A 16,103-nucleotide genomic window follows, 5' to 3' on the forward strand; every position below is an offset into this window, starting at 1 on the left:
CTACGCTAAAACTTAAAAATAAAATAAAAACTAAAAGCAACCACGACAAATGAGAATAAAAAAGTAAAAGGAATTACACCAAAAATTTGGTGTCTACAGAAAAGTTGAGTGAGATAAAGTTGTGAGGAACAGTGGATCCACTAAGGGGACAAGCTGTCAACCTGAAATGGTGGGAGCTGAATTTGATGAAAATGCTACTGAATCAGAAGATTTTGACAGTGCCTGCGATTCAAATGAATAGAAAATGTAGCTAAGAAAGAGAGTCAAATATCCAAGGTTCAATCCTAATACGGACATGTAAAATCCCAAATTTCAGCTTGGTTAGACATTTACTTCAAAAAAGTTGTTCATCAAGGCATGTAAGAGCCATGGGGTGGCTCATGAAGAAAAATAAAATTCAGCAAAAATGATGCCAAGAGAGTTACAGCATATTGCAATGACTGCAGTTGGAAAGTTTCCACTGCAATTATGCTTAACAAAATGACATTTCAAGTGAAAAGCATGCGAGTTGAACACACATGTGGGAGAACCTTCGATCATGGACTTGTAACCTCTACATTTCTAGTTGAGAGATACCAAAAAGAGCTCTCCCTTATTCCTGATATAAAGGTAAGTAATCTGAAAGATAAGGTAAAAAATGAAATGAATATTAACATCTCTAGATGGCGAGCATATAGGACAAAGAAAAAGGCAAAGAAACTGATTGAAGGAGATTATGCAGATCAGTATAATAAGCTGTGGAACTACTGTAGAGAGGTCAAAAAGGCAAATCTTGAATCAAATGTGTTCATGACTGTAACTGAAGATGATGAGGGAGAGAATAGATTTGAGAGATTATACATGTGTCTTTTAGCATGCAAGAAAGGTTTTCTAACTGGTTGTAGCCCTATTATTGGAGTAGATGGTTGTCATTTAAGAGATCCCCATAAAGGTGTTTTACTTGCAGCAGTGGGAATCGGCCCAAATGATCAGCTATATCCTATTGCATTTGCTATGGTTGAAGTTGAAAATAAACTTACTTGGAAGTGATTTTTAACTGAATTGGTGACTGACCTTGACATAAAGGATGAGGACAAATGGACCTTTATGACTGATAAGCAGAAGATGAACTACTAAGCTGATTTTGATTTTGCTATATGTTTTGTCCATTTTTAATGCAAATCTGTCATTTAATATGTTTGTTATGTTTTATTATTGAAGGGGCTAATCCAAGTTTTACACGAGATTCTTCCAGATGTAGAGCATTGAATGTGTGTACGACACATGTACAATAATTTCAAGAAACAACATAGTGAATTGGCACTGAAGAATAGAATTTGGTTGCTTGCAAGAGCACCCTACAAGAATCTATTTGTTGCATTGATGGAGGTTTTAAGGGAATTCGATGAAGGGGCCTTTAAATGGTTAGTTGATAATACAACACCTCAGCAGTGGGTTAGAGCATACTTCCGCACTTCTCCTAAGTGTGACATCTTGTTAAACAACCTCTGTGAGAGTTTTAATTCTAGCATTTTAGAAGCACGAGAGAGATCCATACTTGGTATGTTAGAAACTATTAAGCTATATTTAATGACTATAATGGAGACCAAGAGGGAGTGGATGAGAAAGTATAGTGAAAGTGTGTGCCCAAAATTTTTAAAGAAGCTTGAAAAAGTAAAAAATGCAACTAGTGGTTGTATAGTTACACCATCGGGTGATTGGTTTTATGATGTGAGGAGCATGTATGGGGATAGATACTCTGTTAACTTGGCTAGTAGAACATGTAGTTGTAGGAGGTGGGAACTTAATGGCATTCCTTGCTTCCATGCAATGAGTGTCATTGCATTGACAAAAGAACATCCAGAGAGTTTTGTGCATGAATGTTACTCCAAGAAGGCATATATGAGGGCGTATGAGCCTATCATATATCTTCTTAATGGTGAGCACCTATGAAAATGTCTGAAAAGGGGCCTGTACTACCCCTGAGCATATCAAGCTTCCAGGTAGGCCAAAAAAAGTTCAAAGGAGAGAGCCTGATGAGCCCCCAACTTCAACAAGTAGTCGAGGGCAACTTAAAAAGCTGTCTGGAGCTGGGTTGATAGAGTATAAATGTCGTAAATGCAAAAAATTAGGCTATAATAGCAGAAAGTATCCAGAAAATGTAGATGTAGCAAATGACAATAGAAGAGCAGTAGAAAGTACACACCATGTCACTGTTAATCCGCATGAGCAGGAAGCTACACAACAAAGAGATGCTGCAAACACATATGAGATAGCAAGTGGTCCACGAAATGAAGAGTTTCAGCCACAACAAGAAGAAATTGTATACCAGCCTCAATTTTCTACTGTAAGTACTTGTTTCACAACTGAACCAATGGGTGGAACAAGTGCCTGCTTGACTGATGAGACTCTGCTTGATCTCATTAATCAAATACCTGGTCAACCAGCAAGGAGTCAGCCATTTACTCAACCACCTAGAGCCTAGATTGGCCCCTTTCCAGTTAACACTCTTTATCTTTGTACCAATTCAGTTTGTAGATTTATTAGGTTATTAACTAATATTAGTTGCTTTTTCCTTACTTCTTGATCATGGTTAGGGTAAGAAAGTGAAGTACAGATGTGGGGTATGTCGAAAATTCAAACACACTCGAAGTAATTGTGACTCTACACTGGCTACTCTTTATAGAAGGGCCCTTTATGAACCACGTGGTTTGGTTGTATGTTCTATTTATTGTCTAACCATTAGGTTTCACATTTTTTATTGTATCCGGTAGTCTTTTTCTCATTGTTGATTTTTCATTTTTTATGTTCAGAGACATAAGAATACAAAAACTGCTACTATAACAAAGACCACTACTGCAGCAAATGGCTTGAATGATTCTGCTACAAATAAAGCTACTGCTGCATAATCAGAGCTCTCATGTCCTTTTGTGTCATTCACTTTTAAGTTTTTGGGAACAATTATGTGATGGAATTATATCCTGTTTTTTGAAACAATCACTGCTGCATAACTACTTTTCATTTTTTGGAACAATTATGTCCTGTTTTGCTGGTTCAGTTTTTGTTATTACAGCAATGGAATGATCTCAGGAGACTATGTTCAACTTTTGACTTGTATTTTATGAAAGACATGGATTGATGGGAAGTAATTGTTGGGTAATTACGTGCCCTGTTTTGCTGGTTCAGTTTTTGCTGCATTTTATTGGGATCTGTTTTGCTGGTTTAGTTTTGTTGGATAATTATATTCCAAGTTTTGCTAGTTCAGTTTTTGCTGTCTTTTATTGGGACCTATTTTGCTGGTTCAGTTTTGTTGGGAATTATGTGACTTGGTTTTTAGTTCAGTTTTGTTGGAAATTGATTTCAGGAGACTTTGTTCAACTTTTGACTTGTATTTTATGAAAAACATGGACAAATGCAACGAACCTCCATTCTCATCTAAATATCTATTGCTTCTTTTTAAATGATCATGCTTAGATTTGTAATGAATTCTGAAGTAATTCTATGAGCAATTTTACTAAAGCTTGAATCAACATTATCAACATTACATTGTCTAAAGTCTATTTTAATTTGATTGGAAGATGTTTCAATTTAATTAGTCGATGCATTTTATTAATAAGATCTCAAATGTTGGCGACTGACCCATTGTGTTTAAAAATCACCTTTTGACATTATTAAGCTAGCCATTTAGAAATGCTTTATGCAATGACTAAATTGGGATTGACCAAATTAATATAAGGACAAAATTTTTTGTAATTGTATAACTAAAGTCCAGATTTTATGTTCACAAATTATTTATTGATAAAAGGACTATCTTTATAAGATACAACAATTAGGAAATTATCACTAAAGATCTAAGATAATGATGATAAAGCAATAAAAGTAATCAATTTGGACAACACATTGCAAACTCTGAGGTAATTTGCAGGTTGCTAAACAAAGCATTATATTCCAATGCTACTTTAACAATACATTCGTTAGTTATCTAAATCCCTTGCATTATCTTCATACTACGCCAGTAATATGCAACCAGTGCCAAACATATGCAACCAGAGATCCCTTGCATTACCTAATAGTTACTCGCTAGAGACCCCTAATTCACAACCCAGACAAACATATGCAACTAGTGCCAAATTACTCTTTCCAAAGCCACTGATAGATTACAGTAACAATGGCCATGAATAGCATCAGATTTATTCTACGCTCTTTTTGTTTTGTTTTCTCCACATCAATCTCCAAATCTTTCACTTTCTTTATTAAATTCCGTGTGTGCCTCACCAGTTTATCGCACCTCTCACAGCCGCTTGTTTCATGCCACTTGAAGTACCCACAGCTGCCTCCGCCATTATTATGCTGGTCATGGAGAACCATTTTGTTCAACTTAGGAGCTCAGATTCTCCAAAAAAGGAAAATAAAATATTCTGAAGCAAAGACTTACTTCATAATAGGCACATCCATAGAATTTCTTTCCTGGGTTCTTAGCTGTCCACGAAGTCTTCACTGTGGCTGGTATACTGTAGCTACAGTTTGGTGCTTTTCCCATGGCAACTTCAAAGAAATTTAGGAATTTGAAGTTATGTGAGGATGAAACTGGTCCTCTACATTTTGGTCAAGATCTGAGTGACTTGCCCTTTTTGTCCCTCAAAAGTTGGTCACGTGATGTTCCCATGACTGAGTTCGTCAAGAATTCATACGAAAAAACTAACAGGGACCAAAATTGATCCCTTTTTTTTTATTGTAATAGACTAAAAATGCTCGTTTTCGTTCTGAGAAACTAAATTTTCACATAATTAATATGTGAGAGACGATTTATGCAATTTTTCCTTATTATTATTATTATTGATTTATGTGTTCCATATTTTATGAAGCCGGTCAATGCCAAAGGGAGTGCCTCCATTTGGCATATTAGCTGCTCACTTAGTTCCCCATCGATCCATCCATACATCCATCCTCCAATAGTTGATATTGGTTTGGGGGTATGCTTTAGATTAGTCATTTTATTCCTCAACCCTCCAGACGTGTTTAAATAATTTTGCAATTTTATTTGATCGCGCAAGTAATTCGTATAATCCATTCTGATTTGGTGACCATATATATATATATGGACATGTGGTGGTATACTAAAGCTGAATTTAGGAAACTCTGTTACTAAGAGGCCCATGTAACGTTCTACTACTTTCACAGCAAAAAATGATTAAAGAGACGGTAATTTTGGATCCATTCCTGTATACACCAAACTGATAATAACAGTAGTGTAGTGTATTGGGTACGATACGACAGATTTAATTTAACCAGTGCGCTTGCCAATGCATTCGAACATGAAAAGCCCAAGGCCTTATTCCATGATAACAAAATCAAATACTACAAACTTAAAATCCACTACCCAATTGGGATACTCGATTGAAATGGGTTAAAGGCAGGACAAAACCAACCCCCACCCAACAAAAAAAAAAAAACAAAATGTGAAAACTTATTTCGCACCACTCTGCTCTTATTCATTCAACCATTAGGAACATATCCAAAATTAAAAAAAAAAAAAATGTAGAGTGGTAGCAACTTCTTGAGCTTATACTTTGTCAAAAATGATTTCGAAATTTCCCCCGGAGAACCGATTGTTGTCGTTACAGCATTCCTCGACGTCGACGTGGATAATGTAGACATAAAACATGAATGCGCTGGCAGCGAATGCAACGGCGTAGAGAGGCGTGGCGGCGGCAAGGCTGAAAAGCGGGGCGAATTGATAGGTGAACCCAAACATGATGGCAGTAAACAAGCACCAAATTGCCACCGCAAGAAACTTCTTGCGGGCTGACTTGTCATGCTGCGGCAGTCGGTGGTAGGCGCAGAAACAATATTCTAGCAAGAAGCAGGCGGGGCATATGAAGAAGATGAAAGCTAGAAGCCTACTGTGGCCGGAGGAATACGCCCGGAAAATTGTGCCAATGCTATTAGACATCAAGAGCAAGTAGGTCAGTGAGGGCAATAAATTGGTTTCGCGTGGATATACTCGGAATTCGTAGGTCATGGGATGACTTTTTCTCTTCTGATGATGCCTTTGCATTTGAGATGATTGATCGCGAACAGTAAGTAGTACACTGTGTTTAACTGGAGGCAGAATTGAGTACAATTGAGCCATCCATGATCATCATCTCTATAAATAATATATGTTCACCCACTGATATCCTTCCATTGACGAGACCTAAAGAAAAGTGGACGGGCACATCTGTTGTTTCACTGAAGTTTCCTACCAATTACCGAATACTCCACTCAAGACTTAAAAGAGAGAGTGCGTCACGCGGAAGTCGAGGTTGAAGTTACTTGGATATTTCCATGCCATACCTTCGAAGCAGACACCCACCAGTGATGTTACTGACTCGGCAATTTTCAAGACCTTGTGATTATGATTTCCGATATTGGCTGTTCGTTTCTAATTACTGGTACCTTAAAATGTAGGGAAAAGAATAGTCTCAACGGCTCTCCAACTATTTTTCAGGTAAAGTTTTGATCCTCCAACAATTAAATATAAATGTTTGGTCCTCGATCTAACAAAATAGCATATTAGTGGCCCTTCTGTCAAATTTAACAGTTAACTGTAACACGAAGCATCATCTTGTGAGACGCGTGACCAAATATGAAGGGTATTATAGTCTCTAAAAGATGATTTACCAAGCAAAGAGAGAGTAAAATGGTAGCTTCTTCTCTTATCTTAAGTTAGAGTAACAATAATCTCCATCCAACAAAAAGTTGTATTGGCTCGATCGTATCAGATTAGCTGAGTCCGTTGGGAAGCATTTTGTTTCTGCTGCTTTCTTTCGATTGGCCACTGAATGCAAAGCAGAGGTATTATTTCCTTTTCAGTCTTTTTTTTTTTTTTTAATTAGCAAAGGTACTTTTAGACCTTCCATCAATTGCTGCTACAAAGATTTTGGTCTGTTGTCTAAATTCTCAAAAGTAATACTAAACAAGAAGAGGAAAAATGATAATTGAAAATTGAATTACAATTATCTCCTAGATTGTGTGCAGTGGAATGAAAGAGTACTGAAGTGGCTGTTTTTAAATATTTGTCCTTAGCCATTTCGAAACACTAAAGTTGAGTTGAAGAAATATTTGGGGCAGCACGAGTACTTATCTGGAGAAAAAGAGTGGAAAGATTTGTTTATTAGCTATGGATTAATGAAGGAGGAAAGCAACTTATGCCACAATAACAAGGAGGAAGAGGCAATTGAAGACAGTGACCACCCCGGAAACACTCGAGATGAACAAGAGAAGCAAATCATGGAACCAGTCGCTGGAGAGCCTGGGAATGAATGAGGGAGTCTCACTTGTCTAATGAGATGCTTAGCATTTTGTTGTGAAGAGAAGTTTTTACATTTTAGATATTGAAAAATCAGATGATTCGCAGTAGGGTTTTACAGCAAAGGGAGTGAAAATTGTTGGAGGAAAAATTATTGGTGAAATTATTTTTATTCTGTCTTGGCAAACAAACTATAATGCCCTTCATATTTGGTTCCCGTCATAGTTAACTGCTGGATTTGATAGAAAAACTACTAATATGCTATTTCGTTAGATCGAGGGCCAAACCTTTATATTTAATTGTTGGAAGGCCAAAACTTTACCTGAAAAAGAGTTGGAGGACCATTGAAACTCTTTTCCCTAAAATGTATTATGGTGTGTGAACTACAAATTCAGGTGGATTTAATTAACTAGACACTCACTAGATTTATCATGTGGTTAAACAATAGCCGCATCGCCTTTTTTAAAGACTGACTTTGTAAAGGCAGGTACATAATTACATACTCGGCCAGAAACAGATTTTAATAAACATGTTTTCGTTTTTAAAAACTCGAACTTTCAGGGCAATCATGATAATGCTTTTGCCAAGAAACTTCCTGCTTTCCCCCTCCATTGGAGTACATCCACCTGTTTTAGCATTTATTCGTGTCATGGTGAATGAAAGGCACTTGAGCGGCAACAAGAAAAGCTGCGGTATTTCTATGGATAATGAAAGGAGCACCGAAAAATCATTACAATAGAATTACGATAGCGCTGCTGAGAAAGAATTGAGGATGCTAGGAGAAAAAGCATCAAGAATTACCCCGATGCAGCGGCAAGTTCCAGTCAAATTCAACAGATTTACTCAATTGAAAACTACTACTACATGAAATCATATTCTGCTCTACCGATTAAAATAAAAAAAGGGAAAACAAAACTAAATGCCTCTTAAATTGAGGATAATTCTTTTTTCATCGAAGGAAACCAATGACAGCCCAGTGCTAGTGGAACAGGACGCAAACCCTAGCTGAAAACCACAACTCAACCCACTGCAGACCAAAGTTGAGAATATTTTTGATACCTACTGCCATTGCTCCTCATGAGACCTTTCTGGATAAGTTCTTTAATCCACAACCCACGCATTTAAGGATGACGGTTTCTGTCGATGGATCTGGCTTGATTACAAATTTGACCCCCAAAAAGTCTCTGAGATGCCTGAGTACTTCAATTCCATGGGGTGAAAGCTTACCAACACGAACCTTCGAAACATCTTGTGGACACAATGCACAAAGAAGAAACAACAATCCCTGTAAAACAAAAATAATAAGCTGCCATAAGGGAAAGATACACAGCTCAACTTAAAAAATCATGATATATAAAATATTTACAACAAGACCAATATTTGTTTTACAGAATGTAGAATAGAAGACTAACAAATCAGGTGCATACAACACTCCCCCAGGGAGGCTCAGTAAGATTCCATTGACGCAGATTTTCACCAGAGAAAAAAAATTGATAAAGAAGTATAGTCATGATGACATGGGACAGAAAATTCACGCCTCATCACCAAACTTAACATGCAGGGAGAATATCGAGAGGCTAGCTGAAAAGGTGCAAACTGCAGTTCCCCGAAAGGCTCTTACAGCACAAAGCAAGCGTATTCTTCACATCATGGCAGGAACAATACATGCATCAAAGACTAACTTAACATGCAAGCTGATCCACAGATTCTATAACAACTACATTAAGAAATTCTCCATTATCTAAAGCTCTGCTAGAATAACATCCATAATAAAACCACAAAATTCATGAAACAGCAGTGATCAAATGTGCAGGTCTTTAGAACAACCTGATGAGTAGAATCTACCACCCCTCCTTGTTCAATCTCCCCAAGCAAGACACCAGCAGCTTGCTCACCAGTGTCTTCTGGAGGTATCAAGTCTTGCATTGCCTCATCCTCAATGTCAGCCTCTTCCTCCCCTTGTGCATAACATACCGAATTATCAGCTGAGATGAAGCACCCAGAAGTCGTTTCTGCAACAAGTGAAATCCCATAACCAGGCGACCTGCAACAGTACCGAGAAGCAAAAAAATAGCTGGTCATGTCAAGCACCACACTCAAGAAATGAGGTATTTCTGATGGATCTGTGACATGAGAAACTATAGAAACGCAAGGAATGCACCATAATAGCAAATTACATTGAAAAGGTGGACATACCTTCCAGCCAGTAAACCAGCTTTATGATCCGTAAATATGTGTACATCTGGAAGCAAACAGTTAAAGATCCCACGAGCTGCATGTATCATGGTGTTCTCAAACTGAACAGACACTCTAGTTGAAAAAGTCACTCCTCTAATCCTCTTAACCATTCCTTCATCAATCCAGGTAACTGCCTTTACAGTGCAACACGAAAAGACAAAACTTGTATTATATTTGGAAATAAGGTACATATTGAAAAAGATGAACTTCAAAAAGCTAGTAAGTCAAATCACAAAAATCTCACTCGTAAACTATCCTGGAGAATGGGGACCGACAAAATAACTTCACCGCCCCCACCAGGGGCAACACCGCGGCTCTCAATTTTTAGCTCCAATCCTTCTGGATTAACTCCAAACCGTTTCAAAATGGGTAAAGTAGTTGATCTGAATGTATCAACAGATGGATCCTTAGAATCATTGGTAATTCCTGCATATGAAACAATTGGTTAACCTTATGATTGAAGGTGCAGAAAACACGCTTATACAACCGATCAGGAGAAACCACTAAGAAACTCAGAGATAACACAGGTCCAGCTGTGTAATTGCCATCTAACATGAGTAAAAACACTAGCTTTACTACTAGTTATGCAACATGAGATGACTTCAGCTCAGTGGTAGAGGGCACTTATTTTGAAGAACAATGCATAAATGTGGTAATTGGAAGATGACAGCCTCCTCATGTAAGGTATCATCAGCAGAACCCCATAACTGTAGTAATTTGATTCTTGGTTTGTGGATTAGCATTCAAACACCTCCAGAAAATGATCAAATATCACCTAAAAAGACCAACTAAGATGATCACAATAAGTTGTTGGTTTAGTACTCTGGCTGAAAGTCTAGTGCAGCCCTATGCAACCATGTTTGGATTTTACACAACAATTGAGCTATTCTTTTGGCAATCACGATGCTGGAAAGTTTAACAAAGCAGGGACATTCTCAATTGACAATTATATTCTGAGGCATTGTAACCAATTCTATTCTCTCCAGTCCTCCATACTGTTAATTTAGGATAACCTACATGGTTTTCATTCCAGCAGCTCCACCCTCTTACCTTTTTCCCCAAATCTATTTCACAGAATACCAGTCAGCAATTCCCTTAACACTCCCCATCTTCCCACAATAAAGAAGCCAAATATCATAGAAACTCAATGACAATCGCATGAATTTTCGATTACCTGTGCAATTTTACTGATGACAGGGAATTCCAGAATAATTACCACTAAAACGAGTCCACATCTTAAGCTACCAAGAAACCACAAAACTTTGCTCAATTTGCAAGTAACCACGACAATATGCATACAACAAATTTTACCTAACAGACGATCGCGTATTTCACCAAAGAAATGAATGTTGCATTTAACTATCTTCGAGCAGGGAGAAAAAATTCTGGAGCAGGAAGAGGAGGGGGCAAAGAGTTCTACCTCTGAGCCTTATGCAGAGGGGCTTCCTTCCAAACAAACCAAGCAGAATCAAAGGCTCCAAGAAATATCCGATAGACCGAATAACGCCGCAGTCATGAATTAAATGCTTCCCACCCATCACAATCCCCGGCTTATACTTCAATTTTGTGCCTAAATCGCAAAATTTACAGCATCAAATTAGCAAAAGAAATGTAGAGAAGCTGAAACCCTAAAACCCTGGACCGAGTATTAGCTTAGCCGAAAAAAGGTTACCAGTTTCGTTGATTTCAACCAGGCAGTCGTCGGAGATCTTCTCAAGGAGGCGGAGGAAGGAGACCTCGTGGGGGCGGAGGCCAGGCCAGGTGGCGTCGGCGCGAATGTCCTCGATGAGGATAGGAGTTGAGGAGAGTGTCGATAATAGAAGGCGCAGCCTCAGGTTCTGGCTTCCCTTAAGCTTCATCCATGATATTTTTACCATTTTTCTTCTGGCAAATCTCTCAGCGTCCTTCTTCCTCTCTTAAGTCTCCGGTTTCAGGCCGCTCGGCTGCTGCTTAACAAATTTAAAAAAAAAAGAATAAAAAAGAATTAACTCCGCACTGAATTTATTTAGTGGATGGTGGGTAAGTGCAGGCAGCAGGAAGCGACCGCCAGGGTTACGATTTATGCCCAAGCTCACAATTCACGGCTAAGGGTTTTTCAAATTTCAATTCTCTCCTCATCATATTGTGGTAACGCCACTCAACACCTTTTTTTTTCCAATGGAGAGCTAATGAGCAAACTGAGGTACCTATTTGCCAATACCAAATAGCAAACCGAGGGGTCTATTGTGTCAAAATTTTGGGGGTTAAATCCCAAAAAACCTCCTTGTCAAAAAAAACAACTAAAGGAGTAAATTAATCAAATTATTCGGGTCGCAAGTGACTTGGTTGATCAAAGGTTCAACTCAAACTCAAAGGTTCAACTCAAACTCGTACTGATTCAATTGGAGTCAAATTCAAGTTACTTAACAAGATAATCGAGTCAAATTTGAAAAGATTAAACTGTCATCAAATCATATCGAGTAATGTATTTATAATATAATTTTTAATTATTTATTGTAAAATTATGAAATTTACTGGGAAAAGGATAGTGTGGGATAGTGATAGGCATTACATGGAACTATATACTCTTAATCTCTTTAATAAATCGTTATCTTTTGGGTCCAATAAATTTTAAAACGGTTGTTTTCTCACTATTTTATCAATTTTACATCTAATATAGTCACTTAAAACGGTGTAGTTTTTGTTGTAAACTATAACCGTTAACAATTACAACCTTTTTTAGATGGAACTAGAAAATATATCTTGCGAGGATGAACTTTAACATGTGACCTAAACTATTTTTAGATTTTTGCGAGGGCGAGAATTAAATTTATTACAAGTGTTTTTGAAATTTTTTAAATTTATACAAAAAGGAAAATTGAATGTTGTTCTTGAAGAGGGGTAGACTTTCCAAGAATTAAATTTAGAAGTACATGATGATTATTTCAACTCCGAAAAAATTATTTCATAATTTTGAAAAATTATAGTAGTAGTATTAATCTAATGTCATTACAAAAACATACTGTACCATATATATTGGAGAATTTTTTTTTTTTTAACAAATACATATTCCAGCGGATGTCCAAAAGTCAAGGTCAACCGAAACACCAAAATCTAATTTAAAAATAAAATAAAATAAAATGTTCACCACTTAGCATTTGCACTGCAGGGGATAGGAGAAGGGACGACGGACGACGGACGACGGAGTAACTATTCGCCGCCAAATCATTATTAGCTCTCATTGCCCCTCTTAGGTACTACTACTTGCTTTTGCCATCTCTCTTTCTCGCCCGCGTCGTTTCTTATGACTCTTGTTTGACGGGGATTTTCAGCTGAGATTTATGTTAGATTATGTTGCCCTTGAATTTAACGAATTTTATTACTTTAATTTTGTACCATGTTCAAGATTGATCGACTGTTCTGTTCGATGCGATAAAATCTACTTAGCCTCTGAACCAAGTCCAGATATATTTCCATTTATCCAGCAAATCCTCCGTTTGCTTGTTTCACCACCGCAGCAGAAATTTTGTCATTTTACCACTCTATACTTCTGGTAGCCTTTTCTTTTATTTCCTTTCTTTTTAATGAAATTTTCCTACGCCGGATCTTTCATAAGTAGCATGAGTCCTAGCCTCCTGCCATAATCTAGGATGCATATCTTTGATTCTTCCTGTTAGTGTGTCAAGTCCTATTTTGACGAGTTCCTTTGTCTTGTGTTGGAGCTTGGAATTAGGAATTTCGCCTCCTTTTTATCATTGACAACATTATGCGATTATCATGAAAACGTGGTTTGGTTCGGTAGTAAGCAAAGGTAGCCAACCAAAAAGGGAAAAAAAAGAAAAAAGTGACCGTGCTGAGACGGAGCTAATTGAATAAGTACCGTGTATCCCTAAGAATCCAACTAGGAATAGTGAGGAGTGTAAGCTGAATGGAGATTCAAAGTTGTAGATATCAGAAGTCCTGGACGTTGTTGCTGTGATAGCAAGAGCATGTGATCATTTTTCATGAATACTAATGATCATTTTACAGACTGGGTAATGGGCATAATTAAATGTTTGCCGTGCATGACTTTTTTCTCTACTAATTTGAAACTCTCTGTTTCTTTTGTTGCTAGCTTCTGTGATGCACTCGTCGTTGAAATTCTATTCTGTGCAACAAATATCATATATCAGTTCCTTGCTTTCTATGCTAGTCTTCTCGGGACAAGAGAAACAGGTTAAAAGCTTTTTCTTGTTGCCTCCTCAGAACATATAGAATGGGGAATTTGTTATGCTGTGCACAAGTTGATCAATCCACAGTTGCCATCAAAGAGACATTTGGTAAGTTTGATGATGTACTTGAGCCTGGATGCCATTTCCTTCCGTGGTGTCTTGGAAGTCAAATTGCTGGATATTTATCTCTTAGGTTGCAGCAACTGGATGTGCGTTGTGAGACCAAAACCAAGGTTTGTTCAGTCTTGCCACACACTATTGTTTTCTTTTTACAAGCCACAAATAACCTCCCCTAGAAAAGAACCAGAGACATGGTACAAGATTGCATTTGAAATCAGTTTTCATTCTTTATGCGAGATTGCAGTTGAAATCAGTTTTCATCCTTTACTGTCTGCAAGTAGAGTGTGAGTTTATGTCTCTTAAATAGCAAATAACGTCTTATGTAAGATCGGGGTCCATCCTAAAGGATTCCATTGGGTTGACCTCCTGTATGCTTGGTACTCTAGATGGGAATAGTTAGAGAACGAGACTTGTGGTCTACATATTTATTTTCATTCCTTCTATTGTTTGTACTGCAGGACAATGTCTTTGTGACCGTAGTTGCATCAATACAATATCGTGCCCTGGCTGATAAAGCCAGTGATGCTTTCTACAGACTGAGCAATACCAGGACCCAAATCCAAGCCTATGTTTTTGATGGTATGAATCTGAAAATCTTAGCATTGGCGATGATTAATCTTACGAGTCTCATTCCTTTGGCATTTTATGAGGCTATAGCAATTGATACCCCTTTACCTCTCATTCCAGTCATCAGAGCAAGTGTTCCAAAGCTAAACCTGGATGATGCTTTTGAGCAGAAGAATGAAATTGCAAAAGCAGTAGAAGATGAACTTGAAAAAGTAACTATCTGCCAAGATATTATACTTTTGTTGTCTTATATTGATGATAGCATGTTCCTTATTAATACATGATTCGTGTTTAATACAAAAATTATGTACACAGGCTATGTCTGCTTATGGATATGAGATAGTTCAGACACTTATCGTTGATATTGAACCAGATGAGCATGTGAAACGTGCTATGAATGAAATTAATGCAGGTAAGCCATCCACTTCCTTTTTCCATTTACAAGTATGCTAAGACTCGTCCCTTAGAGCAACTTTTAAGATTGACTATATTTATGTTGGATTTATTTTAGAGAGTTATATGTGAGATAATATCTTTCTTCTTTGGATAAACCTACCGATTGCTTTAGTAACATGTTAATACATCCGAGTTAGTTCATCAGAATTAAGGTACGAGAGGTGGCATGTCTCAGATAATGTCACCCCTGTCATTTTGTTCTTTCTGGAAAAAAAAAAGGTTCCTGTCCATATACTACAATTGGAGAATTGCCATGTAATGGAACCTTGACTGACTCTTATGTGTGAGTTGGGCCGCACTTTATACATACTGCATAATAAAACTGTTAAACACATCGCCTTTTGGCAGCTGCAAGATTGAGAGTTGCAGCCAACGAGAAAGCAGAAGCTGAGAAGATTATTCAAATCAAACGTGCTGAAGGTGATGCAGAGTCCAAGTACTTGGCAGGATTAGGTATTGCTAGACAGCGGCAGGCAATTGTGGATGGTCTGAGAGACAGTGTTCTTGGGTTCTCAGTCAATGTACCTGGTACTACTGCCAAGGATGTTTTGGACATGGTCCTCGTCACACAGTATTTTGATACGATGAAGGAAATTGGTGCAACATCCAAATCTTCTGCAGTATTCATTCCACATGGACCTGGTGCTGTTCGTGATGTTGCTGAGCAAATTCGGAATGGATTACTTCAAGCTTCAGCTCACCAGCAACCAAACCTGCTGTAATGAGCCTGGTTTTGATGATTGATTTTCAGTGCGTCTGATAAGCCATTATACAGTGATTTTGTTGAGAAGTGTTTGTGTGTGTGTGTGTGTGTGTGTCTTGAGATGAAACGTTATAGAGCCTGTACTTTTATGTTTCCCTATCAACTTTGTACATAAATAATGCTCTTTCCAAGTGTGTTTAATACATAAAAGAAGTAAGCATGTCATGGAAAAAAAGAAATCTACTTGGCTTTTTCCATGTATGCTCATTTTGAAGTTTCTTTAATACAAGCCTTCTAGTCAAAGGACAGAGTCCTCCTTTTTTTTTTTTTTGGATGAAGCAGGCATTCTATTTTCTTTTTCCTTTCAATACGTGAAGGACAATAGTTTATTATTTATTTCTTTTGTTTATAAGAGGATCATTACTCTTGAAACAAGCTTTAAATTGTTCTGTCTTTTCTATGAATTAAGGGTGAGAATTATCAATTTTTGAAACAGGAGATGACTAGAAGTACTAAGATAAAAAAAACAAGGTTAGAGAGATCTGGTGGAAGAGAAGGA

The 16,103-nt window shown here is 37.5% G+C and overlaps 3 protein-coding genes and 1 long non-coding RNA gene across 5 annotated transcripts; 2 read left to right on the forward strand and 2 right to left on the reverse strand.

The window, feature by feature from the left end:
• Nucleotides 1-4,110: 4,110 nt before the first annotated feature.
• On the reverse strand, nt 4,111-4,519 carry LOC140010289 (uncharacterized). Its single transcript, XM_072056845.1, has 2 exons — nt 4,415-4,519; nt 4,111-4,329 (listed from the first exon to the last, which is right to left on the reverse strand). The coding sequence occupies exons 1-2, from the start codon at nt 4,517-4,519 to the stop codon at nt 4,111-4,113; spliced, it is 324 nt and encodes a 107-aa protein (XP_071912946.1).
• A 657-nt stretch (nt 4,520-5,176) lies between these two features.
• LOC113698846 (uncharacterized) lies at nt 5,177-7,671 on the forward strand. The gene is made up of 2 exons (XR_011817620.1): nt 5,177-6,816; nt 7,048-7,671. It is a non-coding gene; the product is annotated as an uncharacterized lncRNA (long non-coding RNA).
• A 313-nt stretch (nt 7,672-7,984) lies between these two features.
• On the reverse strand, nt 7,985-11,718 carry LOC113697838 (probable RNA 3'-terminal phosphate cyclase-like protein). Its single transcript, XM_027217430.2, has 6 exons — nt 11,181-11,718; nt 10,929-11,078; nt 9,753-9,934; nt 9,467-9,642; nt 9,098-9,314; nt 7,985-8,555 (listed from the first exon to the last, which is right to left on the reverse strand). The coding sequence occupies exons 1-6, from the start codon at nt 11,383-11,385 to the stop codon at nt 8,346-8,348; spliced, it is 1,140 nt and encodes a 379-aa protein (XP_027073231.1). The 5' UTR covers nt 11,386-11,718; the 3' UTR covers nt 7,985-8,345.
• Nucleotides 11,719-12,601: 883 nt separating this feature from the next.
• On the forward strand, nt 12,602-15,833 carry LOC113700021 (hypersensitive-induced response protein 1-like). Of its 2 annotated transcripts, none has more exons than XM_027220425.2 (6): nt 12,602-12,741; nt 13,733-13,931; nt 14,277-14,397; nt 14,506-14,597; nt 14,701-14,797; nt 15,190-15,833. In XM_027220425.2, exons 2-6 carry the CDS (start codon nt 13,743-13,745, stop codon nt 15,561-15,563), a joined length of 873 nt encoding a protein of 290 aa, XP_027076226.1. In that variant the 5' UTR covers nt 12,602-12,741; nt 13,733-13,742; the 3' UTR covers nt 15,564-15,833. The 2 variants fall into 2 exon arrangements, with proteins under 2 accessions (XP_027076226.1, XP_027076227.1); XM_027220426.2 differs by lacking the exon at nt 12,602-12,741 and adding an exon at nt 12,903-13,040.
• Nucleotides 15,834-16,103: the final 270 nt, after the last annotated feature.

This window comes from Coffea arabica, chromosome 7c (genome assembly GCF_036785885.1).
Source record: "Coffea arabica cultivar ET-39 chromosome 7c, Coffea Arabica ET-39 HiFi, whole genome shotgun sequence".
NCBI classification, from domain to species: domain Eukaryota; kingdom Viridiplantae; phylum Streptophyta; class Magnoliopsida; order Gentianales; family Rubiaceae; genus Coffea; species Coffea arabica.

Bases quoted from the DNA above. Each gene is read 5' to 3' on its own strand.
- LOC140010289 (XM_072056845.1), bottom strand. From the start codon at position 4,519: ATGGGAAAAGCACCAAACTGTAGCTACAGTATACCAGCCACAGTGAAG. The intron at 4,330-4,414 runs GTAAGTCTTTGC...CTCCATGACCAG, and splicing joins ATGGATGTGCCTATTATGAA to CATAATAATGGCGGAGGCAG.
- LOC113700021 (XM_027220425.2), top strand. From the start codon at position 13,743: ATGGGGAATTTGTTATGCTGTGCACAAGTTGATCAATCCACAGTTGCC. The intron at 14,398-14,505 runs GTATGAATCTGA...CTCTCATTCCAG, and splicing joins CCAAGCCTATGTTTTTGATG to TCATCAGAGCAAGTGTTCCA. The intron at 14,598-14,700 runs GTAACTATCTGC...TTATGTACACAG, and splicing joins TAGAAGATGAACTTGAAAAA to GCTATGTCTGCTTATGGATA.
- LOC113697838 (XM_027217430.2), bottom strand. From the start codon at position 11,385: ATGGTAAAAATATCATGGATGAAGCTTAAGGGAAGCCAGAACCTGAGG. The intron at 9,935-10,928 runs GTAGAACTCTTT...TTTCATATGCAG, and splicing joins CCTCTGCATAAGGCTCAGAG to GAATTACCAATGATTCTAAG. The intron at 9,643-9,752 runs GTGAGATTTTTG...TGCACTGTAAAG, and splicing joins TTCTCCAGGATAGTTTACGA to GCAGTTACCTGGATTGATGA.